Source organism: Notothenia rossii (assembly GCF_949606895.1).
Source record: "Notothenia rossii genome assembly, chromosome: 4".
In the NCBI taxonomy this organism is placed as follows: Eukaryota; Metazoa; Chordata; class Actinopteri; order Perciformes; family Nototheniidae; genus Notothenia; species Notothenia rossii.
This window is the reverse complement of record NC_136902.1, coordinates 72,151,794-72,166,594: the sequence shown is the minus strand read 5'-3', so window position 1 is coordinate 72,166,594 and position 14,801 is coordinate 72,151,794. Positions and strand designations below refer to the sequence as shown.

At 40.7% G+C, this 14,801-nt stretch overlaps 3 protein-coding genes across 3 annotated transcripts; all 3 read right to left on the bottom strand.

Moving 5' to 3' along the window:
• Positions 1-1,955: 1,955 nt before the first annotated feature.
• On the bottom strand, positions 1,956-2,870 carry LOC307034900 (odorant receptor 131-2-like; the record flags this gene model as incomplete). Its single annotated transcript, XM_079673827.1, has 1 exon — positions 1,956-2,870. One exon carries the CDS (start codon positions 2,868-2,870, stop codon positions 1,956-1,958), a length of 915 nt encoding a protein of 304 aa, XP_079529953.1.
• A 2,501-nt stretch (positions 2,871-5,371) lies between these two features.
• On the bottom strand, positions 5,372-6,295 carry LOC307034897 (odorant receptor 131-2-like; the record flags this gene model as incomplete). Its single annotated transcript, XM_079673823.1, has 1 exon — positions 5,372-6,295. The coding sequence occupies one exon, from the start codon at positions 6,293-6,295 to the stop codon at positions 5,372-5,374; it is 924 nt and encodes a 307-aa protein (XP_079529949.1).
• Positions 6,296-8,836: 2,541 nt separating this feature from the next.
• On the bottom strand, positions 8,837-9,760 carry LOC307034896 (odorant receptor 131-2-like; the record flags this gene model as incomplete). Its single annotated transcript, XM_079673822.1, has 1 exon — positions 8,837-9,760. The coding sequence occupies one exon, from the start codon at positions 9,758-9,760 to the stop codon at positions 8,837-8,839; it is 924 nt and encodes a 307-aa protein (XP_079529948.1).
• Between the last annotated feature and the right edge of the window lie 5,041 nt (positions 9,761-14,801).

Sequence of the window (14,801 nt, the reverse complement as noted above, 5' to 3'; positions counted from 1 at the left end):
CCAAGAAGGCCGTATACTCTGAACTGCTGTTGGGTGCATAAGCACACACAACATTCAGAGTTTTCCCCCCCATAACCCGCAGGCGTAGGGAGGCAACCCTCTCGTCCACTGCGGTAGACTCCAACAACGAAGCACCCAACCGGGGACTTGTGAGTATCCCCACACCCGCCCGGCGCCTCACACCTTGAGCAACTCTGGAGAAGAATAGAGTCCAACCCCTATCCAGAAGTAAGGTTCCAGAGCCGACGCTGTGCGTAGAGGTGAGCCCAACCAGATCTAACTGGTAACGCTCCACCTCCCGCACAAGCTCCGACTCCTTCCCCCCCAGAGAGGTGACGTTCCACGTCCCCAAAGCCAGCTTCTGTCGCCCGGGTCTGGTCCGTCGAGACCCTCTGCCTTCACTGCCACCCTTCTGGCAGCGCACCCGACCCCATCGCTGTTTCCCGTAGGTGGTGGGCCCGCGGGACGGAGAAGCGGAGGTGTTGCCCACGTCGCCTTTTCGGGCTGTGCCCGGCCGGGCTCCGGGGCAAGCCCGGCCACCAGACGCTCGCCGACGAGTCCTCCTTCTGGGCCTGGCTCCAGAAGGGGACCCCGGGCTTCCTCCGGGCCGGGTATCCTCACTTCGTGTGTCGTCTTTCATGAGGTCTTTTGAACCAATCTTAGTCTGGCCCCTTGCCTGAGACCAATTTGCCATGGGAGACCCTACCAGGAACACAAGGTTCCAGACAACACAGCCCCCAGGTTCATCAAGGCACACAAACCTCTCTACCACGGTAAGGTGCTGGTTCTTCAGAGAGGTCGCTACAATATGTAGAAAATAATTGGATGGCAGTGAGGGCTTATCCGACATTGGATTACATTGTTGTTTATTGTATATTTATTGTATTTTAACTATAGTTTCCATAATTTTGTATGTCCCTGTTCATGTAATAGATTATTTAAAACAAAGCTTTGATTTAATGTGTTTATGAGTCCTTTTTCGTCCTACTAAATTATCCTCAACGAGAGGATGTGGCTTTTGGTTACAGGTTTGGGAAAAAATGAAATGCATGGAAAATGTTTTAGGAAACTAGAAAAAAGGACACTGTTTTTTACAGGTACGGTTACTCTAAAATAGACATAATCATATGACCGATACCCTGCGTATAACCGGAGATTAACATTTTTAGATACATTTTAAAATAAGGAACTAAATACTACCATTTGCGCAGACAGTAGGCAATTGCGGCGGAAAGGGCCGCTTGGACCAAAACAGATGGACAAATGACTCCAATGCTCCACTGTAGCTGTGATGCTATTGTTGCCAGGATGAAACACAAGCAGACTCACTAGGTTGAACAAAGTCAAATCACGTCAAAAATCAACAAATAGCACAAGAATCAAATAAAGCCCTTTTCAACTTTTGTTTGTTCAAATGTATTCCAGGTCCCAATGCTCCTTTTGTGGTCAAAAATCTAAAACCACATCATTCTTTACATTGTATATATACTTGAGTGTTCTTTCAAGTTTTTCTTGAAATAAGTGAACTGTAACAGCTGTTGTTAAATGCTACTGATTTAGGTCAAACTCGTCTAAAATCTAAATGCAAAATTGCCATGTCAATTTAAATAAGGAATGTTCTTTGCATCAACAAAAAAAACCTACTGAATGACAAGAATGGGTATACTGCAACAAACATTGATGAGTTAAGCAAGAATATGCATGTGTAATTTCTGTAGTGCTTGACATTCAGTGTATTTGCAATAATGATATCTATTGTGGGGTTTATTTGTGTACCAATGTAGTCAAATTCCAGTTTATAACAACAAACAGAATTAGAACTTTTTGAACATCTGTCCAAATCTTAGCTACTGTGAAAGTGAATTATATGTTTAATCTTTTTCAATATGTTTCAATAAAATAATTTATATGTTAGTACAATGCTTTCCTTGAAGAAAAAAAGACTTTGTCAAATTCTATTTTTTATACAAGCCAAAGGAAGCGTAGCTTTTCAATGCATGAGAAAATGTTTCATCCCTGAGGCCATAGATGAGAGGACTCAGACATCTGGGAGCTAGTATAAACATTATGTAGTTATTGTACCTGACATCAATATATAACTGTAAATCAAGCGGAAGTAAAGCAGCTTCTATGAACGGGCACCACAGCTGGATGAGACACAATAGCAGCTGGAAAGCATGAAGACTGACCGTTCTGAGCCCTTTCCATGTTGACTTCTTGTTCTCTCCTGATGCAGCTTTGGCCACTTTCACTATTTCAACATAAGATACTACAATAGTAATTAACATGAGCAAAAAGTATAACTGGTTTATAGCTGACAACATACGACTCTGCCATCTGTACACATTGAAGGTCTCCATTGAACATGTCCTTTTTTTTGTGTACAAGCTAAGAGAGGCTGTTGCAAAGAAGGCGGAGAGAACCATAATACAGGGAACAGCGCTGAGGCCATGAATGATGAGGATGCAGAGCACAGCGCTGCGTGTGGAGCACAGCTCTCCGTGTCGCAGGGGCATGCAGATGGCAACATAACGCTCCAAAGTCATTGCTGTCAAAGTAATCGGTGTGACAAAAGAGTACAGAGACAGAAGAATATAGAGAATGATACACAGGCCAACTTGTATATCAAACCTGAAATAGGCAAACATGACAGTGATAGTAGAAATGATCAACAACATGCTATCAGATAGAAGTGTAACAGCAAATAAGATGTAGCGTGCATTTGTGTAGAAACACTCCTTTTTAAAAAAGGTAACAATTAGCAAAAGGTTTATGTAAACAAAGATCACCACCAGGATCTGCACAACAATGATCCGGTAAACCTGCTGTTTATAAGACACACCACCCACCAGTGAGCTGTTATTGGTCATATTTTTTTTTTTTATACAAAGAGCTTAAGGCTCCATCATTACAAACAGAAACAGATTTATCTGAAAACCGTCCAGGCTGTTCCAAAAAATGAATATGCTCTGCTGATCTGAGAGCCTTCTGACAGAGGGCTGTTCCAGATGACTTTAAAGACAAGAACGTCCCAGAATGAAACCAATCTCTGCTCTGCAGTGTCGTCATCACCCCTCTCTGCTAATCCCCTTCATTGCTAGTGTGGAAAGAGTTCTATACATTGAAATAAAATATACTCCAGCTTTAAATTGTATTTAGTTGATCCTGTTTTTTCAAAGTCATCCAACACAAAGAGGACATTTGGTAGGGCAAACTTTTACCCGAGACTAAAGGCCCAATGTGATCATTTGTATCATAGATATCAAAATAATCAGCAAAAGCAGTTATTAAATGCATATTTGATTAACTCCACTTTATATCATTTATAATTATTTTATTTTTTCATGTTCGAAGAAACATTTCTAAAACTATACATTTATGCATTTACAGGACCATAGTCTCCTCATTTTCATGTCACTCAATCAAGTCATTTTTATTTATATAGTCCAATCTTTTTATAGGTATTTGTAAGCCTTTCGTTAATTCTAAAGAGATCTAAAGAGCTGCAAGGGACTTAACCTCATAGTAAATGTCAGCAGGAGTATGGAACTGATTTTGAAAAAGAAAGAAATGTAATGCTTTTATTTGCATTGGACATATTGTACAACCACATTTCACAAATTGAGTGAAATTAGTTCATTCTATTAGTAATTCTTTAATATTGCATGAATAATTATTTAAGACTATTTATTTGATTAGTTAATATTAGCATGATGAAGTTATGATTCAATTCTTCAGTATATATTGGATGGCAGTGAGGGCTTATCCAACATTGGATTACATTTTTGTTTATTGTATTTTAACTATCGTTTCCACAATTTGTCCCTGTTCATGTGACAGATTATTTAAAATAAAGCTTTGAGTATCTGATTTAATGTGTTTATGGGTCCTTTTTCGTCATATTAAATGATTCTCAACGAGAGGATGTGGCTTTGTGGTTACTACCAGGTTTGGGGAAAAATGAAATGCATGAAAAATGTTTTAGGAAACTAGAAAAAAGGACACTGTTTTTTTACAGGTACGGTTACTCTAAAATAGACAGTCAGATGACCGATACCCTGCGTATAAATTAGGATTTTTAACCAGAGATTAACATTTTTAGGTACATTTTTAAATAAGGAACTTTATATATTACCATTTGCATAGACAGTAGGCAATTGCGGCGGAAAGGGCCGCTTGTGTGTTACGGTTTGGGAAAGGTAGGACCCCAAAGCAGACTACAAAAAAAAGGTAAGTTGGTCTAGAAAACAAAAACGAGCTTTATTGTAAAAGCTGATGGCAAAAACACAAAGGGAGCACAAGGAAGATATAATACAAAAAGCTGACGATGACTGATGAGTGATGGGAAAAACAAAAAATGAACCGACACCGAACACAGGAAGAGACAAGACTAAATACAGGGAGGGGTAATCACGAGAGGAGAAACAGCCGGGCAGGGAAGGAGAAACACAAGGGCAACAGGTGAACACAATCAGACAATTAGACACACCAGGGAAACTAACGACAGGGAGGAAAACACAGGGAGAAGGACCAGACAAGAAACAAGGAGGAAAACATGACAGGGAGAACAGAAAAGCAAAATAACCCCAACTAGACACAACAAAACTCAAACCCTGACAGCTTGGACCAAAACAGATGGACAAATGACTCAAAAAATCCACTGTAGCTGTGTGGCTATAGTTGCCATGATGTGACACAAGCAGACTCACTAGATTGAACAAAATTAAATCACGTCTGGTAAAAATCAACAAATAGCACAAGAATAAAATAAAGCCCTTTTAAACTTTTGTTAGTTCAAATGGATTCCAGGTCCCAATGCTCCTTTTGCGATCAAAAATCTAAAACCAGATCATCCTTTACATTTTTAATATACTTGAGTTTTCTTTCAAGTTTTTCTTGATATAAGTGAACTGTATGCAGTTAGTGATATTATGGGAATTATATAATGGCAACAGCAGCTGTTGTTAAAAGCTACTGATTTTGGTCAAACTCGTCTAAAATCTAAATGCAAAATTGCCATGTCAATTTAAATAAGGAATGTTCTTTGCATCAACAAAAAAAACCTTTTGAATGACAAGAATGGGTATACTGCAACAAACATTGATGAGTTAAGCAAAGATATGCATGTGTAATTTCTGTAGTGCCTAACGTTCAGTGTATTTTCAATAATGATATCTATTGTGGGGTTTATTTGTATAGTAATGTCGTCAAATTCCAGTTTATAACAACAAACAGAATTAGAACTTTTTGAACATCTGTCCAAATCTTAGCTACTGTGAAAGTGAATTATAGGTTTAATCTTTTTCAATATGTTTCAATAAAATAATTGATATGTTAGTACAATGCTTTCCTTGAAGAAAAACAGACTTTGTCAAATTCTATTTTTTTTATACAAGCCAAAGGAAGCGTAGCTTTTCAATGCATGAGAAAATGTTTCATCCCTGAGGCCATAGATGAGAGGACTCAGACATCTGGGAGCTAGTATAAACATTATGTAGTTATTGTACCTGACATCAATATATAACTGTAAATCAAGCGGAAGTAAAGCAGCTTCTATGAACGGGCACCACAGCTGGATGAGACACAATAGCAGCTGGAAAGCATGAAGAATGACCGTTCTGAGCCCTTTCCATGTTGACTTCTTGTTCTCTCCTGATGCAGCTTTGGCCACTTTCACTATTTTAACATAAGATACTACAATAGTAATTAACATGAGCAAAAAGTACAACTGTTTTATAGCTGACAACATATGACTCTGCCATCTGTACACATTGAAGGTCTCCATTGAACATGTCCTTTTTTTTGTGTACAAGCTAAGAGAGGCTGTTGCAAAGAAGGCGGAGAGAACCATAATACAGGGAACACCGCTGAGGCCATGAATGATGAGGATGCAGAGCGCAGCGCTGCGTGTGGAGGACAGCTCTCCGTGTCGCAGGGGCATGCAGATGGCAACATAACGCTCCAAAGTCATTGCTGTCAAAGTAATCGGTGTGACAAAAGAGTACAGAAACAAAAGAATACAGAGAAGGATACACAGACCAACTTGTATATCAAACCTGAAATAGGCAAACATGACAGTGCTAGTAGAAATGATCAACAACATGCTATCAGATAGTAGTGTAACAGCAAATAAGATGTAGCGTGCGTTTGTGTAGAAACACTCCTTTTTAAAAAAGGTAAAAATGAGCAAAAGGTTTATGTAAACAAAGATCACCACCAGGATCTGCACAAAAATGATCCGGTAAACCTGCTGCTGATAAGACACACCACCCACCAGTGAGCTGTTATTGGTCATATTTTTTTTTTATACAAAGAGCTTAAGGCTCCATCATTAGAAACAAAAACAGATTTATCTGAAAACCGTCCAGGCTGTTCCAAAAAATGAATATGTTCTGCTGATCTGAGAGCCTTCTGACAGAGAGCTGTTCCAGATGACTTTAAAGACAAGAACGTCCCAGAATGAAACCAATCTCTGCTCTGCAGTGTCGTCATCACCCCTCTCTGCTAATCCCCTTCATTGCTAGTGTGGAAAGAGTTCTATACATTGAAATAAAATATACTCCAGATTTAAATTGTATTTACTTGATCCTGTTTTTTCAAAGTCATCCAACACAAAGAGATCATTTGGTAGGGCAAACTTTTACCCGAGACTAAAGGCCCAATGTGATCATTTGTATCATAGATATCAAAATAATCAGCAAAAGCAGTTATTAGATGCATATTTGATTAACTCCACTGTATATCATTTATAATTATTTTATTTTTTCATGTTCGAAGAAACATTTCTAAAACTATACATTTATGCATTTACAGGACCATAGTCTCCTCATTTTCATGTCACTCAATCAAGTCATTTTTATTTATATAGTCCAATCTTTTTATAGGTATTTGTAAGCCTTTCGTTAATTCTTTATTATAGTCAAGGTAAAGATGGATAATAAAGAGAGAGAAAGAGAGAATCTAAAGAGCTGCAAGGGACTTAACCTCATAGTAAATGTCAGCAGGAGTATGGAACTGATTTTGAAAAAGAAAGAAATGTAATGCTTTTATTTGCATTGGACATATTGTACAACCACATTTCACAAATTGAGTGAAATTAGTTCCTTCTATTAGTAATTCTTTAATATTGCATGAATAATTATTTAAGACTATTTATTTGATTAGTTAATATTAGCATGATGAAGTTATGATTCAATTCTTCAGTATATATTGGATGGCAGTGAGGGCTTATCCGACATTGGATTACATTTTTGTTTATTGTATTTTAACTATCGTTTCCACAATTTGTCCCTGTTCATGTGACAGATTATTTAAAATAAAGCTTTGAGTATCTGATTTAATGTGTTTATGGGTCCTTTTTCGTCATATTAAATGATTCTCAACGAGAGGATGTGGCTTTGTGGTTACTACCAGGTTTGGGGAAAAATGAAATGCATGAAAAATGTTTTAGGAAACTAGAAAAAAGGACACTGTTTTTTTACAGGTACGGTTACTCTAAAATAGACAGTCAGATGACCGATACCCTGCGTATAAATTAGGATTTTTAACCAGAGATTAACATTTTTAGGTACATTTTTAAATAAGGAACTTTATATATTACCATTTGCATAGACAGTAGGCAATTGCGGCGGAAAGGGCCGCTTGTGTGTTACGGTTTGGGAAAGGTAGGACCCCAAAGCAGACTACAAAAAAAAGGTAAGTTGGTCTAGAAAACAAAAACGAGCTTTATTGTAAAAGCTGATGGCAAAAACACAAAGGGAGCACAAGGAAGATATAATACAAAAAGCTGACGATGACTGATGAGTGATGGGAAAAACAAAAAATGAACCGACACCGAACACAGGAAGAGACAAGACTAAATACAGGGAGGGGTAATCACGAGAGGAGAAACAGCCGGGCAGGGAAGGAGAAACACAAGGGCAACAGGTGAACACAATCAGACAATTAGACACACCAGGGAAACTAACGACAGGGAGGAAAACACAGGGAGAAGGACCAGACAAGAAACAAGGAGGAAAACATGACAGGGAGAACAGAAAAGCAAAATAACCCCAACTAGACACAACAAAACTCAAACCCTGACAGCTTGGACCAAAACAGATGGACAAATGACTCAAAAAATCCACTGTAGCTGTGCGGCTATAGTTGCCATGATGTGACACAAGCAGACTCACTAGATTGAACAAAATTAAATCACGTCTGGTAAAAATCAACAAATAGCACAAGAATAAAATAAAGCCCTTTTAAACTTTTGTTAGTTCAAATGGATTCCAGGTCCCAATGCTCCTTTTGCGATCAAAAATCTAAAACCAGATCATCCTTTACATTTTTAATATACTTGAGTTTTCTTTCAAGTTTTTCTTGATATAAGTGAACTGTATGCAGTTAGTGATATTATGGGAATTATATAATGGCAACAGCAGCTGTTGTTAAAAGCTACTGATTTTGGTCAAACTCGTCTAAAATCTAAATGCAAAATTGCCATGTCAATTTAAATAAGGAATGTTCTTTGCATCAACAAAAAAACCCTTTTGAATGACAAGAATGGGTATACTGCAACAAACATTGATGAGTTAAGCAAAGATATGCATGTGTAATTTCTGTAGTGCCTAACGTTCAGTGTATTTTCAATAATGATATCTATTGTGGGGTTTATTTGTATAGTAATGTCGTCAAATTCCAGTTTATAACAACAAACAGAATTAGAACTTTTTGAACATCTGTCCAAATCTTAGCTACTGTGAAAGTGAATTATAGGTTTAATCTTTTTCAATATGTTTCAATAAAATAATTGATATGTTAGTACAATGCTTTCCTTGAAGAAAAACAGACTTTGTCAAATTCTATTTTTTTTATACAAGCCAAAGGAAGCGTAGCTTTTCAATGCATGAGAAAATGTTTCATCCCTGAGGCCATAGATGAGAGGACTCAGACATCTGGGAGCTAGTATAAACATTATGTAGTTATTGTACCTGACATCAATATATAACTGTAAATCAAGCGGAAGTAAAGCAGCTTCTATGAACGGGCACCACAGCTGGATGAGACACAATAGCAGCTGGAAAGCATGAAGAATGACCGTTCTGAGCCCTTTCCATGTTGACTTCTTGTTCTCTCCTGATGCAGCTTTGGCCACTTTCACTATTTTAACATAAGATACTACAATAGTAATTAACATGAGCAAAAAGTACAACTGTTTTATAGCTGACAACATATGACTCTGCCATCTGTACACATTGAAGGTCTCCATTGAACATGTCCTTTTTTTTGTGTACAAGCTAAGAGAGGCTGTTGCAAAGAAGGCGGAGAGAACCATAATACAGGGAACACCGCTGAGGCCATGAATGATGAGGATGCAGAGCGCAGCGCTGCGTGTGGAGGACAGCTCTCCGTGTCGCAGGGGCATGCAGATGGCAACATAACGCTCCAAAGTCATTGCTGTCAAAGTAATCGGTGTGACAAAAGAGTACAGAAACAAAAGAATACAGAGAAGGATACACAGACCAACTTGTATATCAAACCTGAAATAGGCAAACATGACAGTGCTAGTAGAAATGATCAACAACATGCTATCAGATAGTAGTGTAACAGCAAATAAGATGTAGCGTGCGTTTGTGTAGAAACACTCCTTTTTAAAAAAGGTAAAAATGAGCAAAAGGTTTATGTAAACAAAGATCACCACCAGGATCTGCACAAAAATGATCCGGTAAACCTGCTGCTGATAAGACACACCACCCACCAGTGAGCTGTTATTGGTCATATTTTTTTTTTATACAAAGAGCTTAAGGCTCCATCATTAGAAACAAAAACAGATTTATCTGAAAACCGTCCAGGCTGTTCCAAAAAATGAATATGTTCTGCTGATCTGAGAGCCTTCTGACAGAGAGCTGTTCCAGATGACTTTAAAGACAAGAACGTCCCAGAATGAAACCAATCTCTGCTCTGCAGTGTCGTCATCACCCCTCTCTGCTAATCCCCTTCATTGCTAGTGTGGAAAGAGTTCTATACATTGAAATAAAATATACTCCAGCTTTAAATTGTATTTAGTTGATCCTGTTTTTTCAAAGTCATCCAACACAAAGAGATCATTTGGTAGGGCAAACTTTTACCCGAGACTAAAGGCCCAATGTGATCATTTGTATCATAGATATCAAAATAATCAGCAAAAGCAGTTATTAGATGCATATTTGATTAACTCCACTGTATATCATTTATAATTATTTTATTTTTTCATGTTCGAAGAAACATTTCTAAAACTATACATTTATGCATTTACAGGACCATAGTCTCCTCATTTTCATGTCACTCAATCAAGTCATTTTTATTTATATAGTCCAATCTTTTTATAGGTATTTGTAAGCCTTTCGTTAATTCTTTATTATAGTCAAGGTAAAGATGGATAATAAAGAGAGAGAAAGAGAGGATCTAAAGAGCTGCAAGGGACTTAACCTCATAGTAAATGTCAGCAGGAGTATGGAACTGATTTTGAAAAAGAAAGAAATGTAATGCTTTTATTTGCATTGGACATATTGTACAACCACATTTCACAAATTGAGTGAAATTAGTTCCTTCTATTAGTAATTCTTTAATATTGCATGAATAATTATTTAAGACTATTTATTTGATTAGTTAATATTAGCATGATGAAGTTATGATTCAATTCTTCAGTATATATTGGATGGCAGTGAGGGCTTATCCGACATTGGATTACATTTTTGTTTATTGTATTTTAACTATCGTTTCCACAATTTGTCCCTGTTCATGTGACAGATTATTTAAAATAAAGCTTTGAGTATCTGATTTAATGTGTTTATGGGTCCTTTTTCGTCATATTAAATGATTCTCAACGAGAGGATGTGGCTTTGTGGTTACTACCAGGTTTGGGGAAAAATGAAATGCATGAAAAATGTTTTAGGAAACTAGAAAAAAGGACACTGTTTTTTTACAGGTACGGTTACTCTAAAATAGACAGTCAGATGACCGATACCCTGCGTATAAATTAGGATTTTTAACCAGAGATTAACATTTTTAGGTACATTTTTAAATAAGGAACTTTATATATTACCATTTGCATAGACAGTAGGCAATTGCGGCGGAAAGGGCCGCTTGTGTGTTACGGTTTGGGAAAGGTAGGACCCCAAAGCAGACTACAAAAAAAAGGTAAGTTGGTCTAGAAAACAAAAACGAGCTTTATTGTAAAAGCTGATGGCAAAAACACAAAGGGAGCACAAGGAAGATATAATACAAAAAGCTGACGATGACTGATGAGTGATGGGAAAAACAAAAAATGAACCGACACCGAACACAGGAAGAGACAAGACTAAATACAGGGAGGGGTAATCACGAGAGGAGAAACAGCCGGGCAGGGAAGGAGAAACACAAGGGCAACAGGTGAACACAATCAGACAATTAGACACACCAGGGAAACTAACGACAGGGAGGAAAACACAAGGAGAAGGACCAGACAAGAAACAAGGAGGAAAACATGACAGGGAGAACAGAAAAGCAAAATAACCCCGGGACCCTGGATGGAACATGGGCCGGCGTCAGTGGGACCCCCGACGGAGCAAGGGCTGGTGTCGGCAGGACCCTCGGCGTAGCATGTGTCGGCGGGACCCCCAACAGGACAGGATCTGGTGTTGGCAGGAAATCCGGCGGAGCAGGTGTCGGCAAAAACCCCAGCAGAACAGGTTTAGGTGTTGACGGGAAATCCGGTGGAACCCCCAACGAAACAGGACATGGAGTTGGCAGGACCTTCAGCGGAACCCTAAACGACACTGGACGTGGAGTTGGCAGGACCCTCAGCGGAACCCCAAACGACACAGGACATGGAGTTGGCAGGACCCCCGACGAAACAGGTGTCGGCTGGACCCCCAACGGCACAGGATATTGGGTTGGCAGGACCCCCAGCGAAACAGTAGTCGGTGGGGCCTACAACGGCACAGGACATCGGGCTGGCAGGACCCCCGGCAGAAGAGTAGTCGGCGGGACCTCCAACGGCACAGGACATAGGGTTGGCAGGACCCCCGGCAGAACAGTAGTCGGCGGGGCCTCCAACGGCACAGGACATAGGGTTGGCAGGACCCCCGGCAGAAGAGCAGTCGGCGGGACCCCCAACGGGACAGGACACAGGGTTGGCAGGATCCCCGGTAAAAGAGTAGTCGGCGGGACCTCCAACAGGACAGCACATAGGGTTGGCAGGACCCCCGGCAGGAGAGTAGTCGGCGGTACCTCCAACGGCACAGGACATAGGGTTGGCAGGACCCCCGGCAGAAGAGTAGTTGGCGGGACCTCCAACGGGACAGGACATGGAGTTGGTAGGACCCCCAGCGGAACCTCCAACGGCACTTGAGTAGGGACTTGAGTAGGGGCTAGAGAAGGGACTTGAGTAGGGACTGGAGAGGGGACTTGAGATGGAACTTGAGAGGGAACTCGAGAGGAGACTCGAGAGGGGACTCGAGAGAGGGCTCGAGAGGGGACTCGAGAGGGGACTCGAGAGGGGACTTAAGAGGGAACTCGAGAGGTGACTCGAAAGGAGACTTGAGAGGTGGCTCGAGAGGGGACTCGAGAAGAGAGTTGAGAGGGGACCTTAGAGGGAACACGAGAGGAGACTTGAGACGGTCGGTTCGCCGACAGAACACGGGGGACTGGAGTTGGCCGCAATGCCGACAGGACACAGGTAGTTGGCGCCGGGCGGTATGCCGACAGGACACGGGGAGCTGGAGTTGGCCGCAATGCCGACAGGACACAGGTAGTTGGCGCCGGGCGGTATGCCGACAGGACACGGGGGAGCTGGTGTCGGCCGGAGAGCCAACAGGAGACGAGGGGCTGGAGTCGGCCGGTACGCCGACAGGACACGGGGACCTTGCGTAGGCCGGAGAGCCAGTACTGGAGCCGAAACTATGGCTGCTTGGGCCGGTTCTGGAGCCGGAACCATGGCTGTTAGGCACGGAACAGAAGCCTGGACCCTGGCTGTGTAAGCCAGGCAATGGAGCACGGAAGCTTGGCTGTGTGGGCCGGTACTGGTGCACGGATCCATGGCTTTGTGGGCCGGTTCTGGAGCTGGAACCATGGCTGCTGGGGCCAGAACTGAGGCTGGGACCATGGCTGCTGGGGCCAGGACTGAGGCTGGAACCATGGCTGCTGGGGCCAGAACTGGGGCCGGAACCATGGCTTTATTGGCCGGTTCTGGAGCCGGAAACATGGCTGTGTGGGCCGGCACTGGAACCGGAACCACTGGAGCACGGGCTGGAATCTTGGTCTTGCGTCTCCTAGGGATTCTTTGGAGGATCCGTGGGCATCACAAGGCCTGGTCATACCCCAGGAAAGGGTTAGAGGCTTCGGACAAGTCCTCAGGACAACTTGTGAAAAGTTGCAGCCACTCAGGCAACATGCTCCTGAGCCAGGGCTTGCGAGCAACCTCCTAAAGTGCCTCCTTCAACGCAGCCTCTCTACCCCGTCTAGATGAGGCGCCATCCCAAGTATAAAAAATGTACTCCAGAGAGTACCCAAGACATTCCGCCTGTAGAGCAAAATAATCAGTTTCTGCTGAGTCCAAAGTTGATCGGTTCATTCTGTTACGGTTTGGGAAAGGTAGGACCCAAAAGCAGACTACAAAAAGGAAAAAAAGGTAAGTTGGTCTAGAAAACAAAAATGAGCTTTATTGTAAAAGCTGATGGCAAAAACATGGCAAAAACACAAATTAAGCACAAGGAAGATATAATACAAAAAGCTGACGATGACTGACATGGAGAGTGACGGTAAAAACAAACAATGAACCGATACCGAACACAGGAAGAGAGAAGACTAAATACAGGGAGGGGGGTAATCACGAGACGAGAAACAACCGGGCAGGGAAGGAGAAGCACAAGGGCAACAGGTGAACACAATCAATTAGACACACCAGGGAAACTAACGACAGGGAGGAAAACACAGGGAGAAGGACCAGACAAGAAACAAGGAAGAAAACATGACAGGGAGAACAGGAAAGCAAAATAACCCCAACTAGACACAACAAAACTCAAACCCTGACAGCTTGGACCAAAACAGATGGACAAATGACTCAAAAAATCCACTGTAGCTGTGCGGCTATAGTTACCATGATGTGACACAAGCAGACTCACTAGATTGAACCAAATTCAATCACGTCTGGTAAAAATCAACAAATAGCACAAGAATAAAATAAAGCCCTTTTAAACTTTTGTTAGTTCAAATGGATTCTAGGTCCCAATGCTCCTTTTGCGATCAAAAATCTAAAACCAGATCATCCTTTACATTTTTAATATACTTGAGTTTTCTTTCAAGTTTTTCTTGATATAAGTGAACTGTATGCAGTTTGTGATATTATGGGAATTATATAATGGCAACAGCAGCTGTTGTTAAAAGCTACTGATTTAGGTCAAACTCGTCTAAAATCTAAATGCAAAATTGCCATGTCAATTTAAATAAGGAATGTTCTTTGCATCAACAAAAAAAACCATCTGAATGACAAGAATGGGTATACTGCAACAAACATTGATGAGTTAAGCAAAGATATGCATGTGTAATTTCTGTAGTGCTTAACGTTCAGTGTATTTTCAATAATGATATCTATTGTGGGGTTTATTTGTATAGCAATGTCGTCAAATTCCAGTTTATAACAACAAACAGAATTAGAACTTTTTGAACATCTGTCCAAATCTTAGCTACTGTGAAAGTGAATTATAGGTTTAATCTTTTTCAATATGTTTCAATAAAATAACTGATATGTTAGTACAATGCTTTCCTTGAAGAAAAAAAGACTTTGTCAAATTCTATTTTTT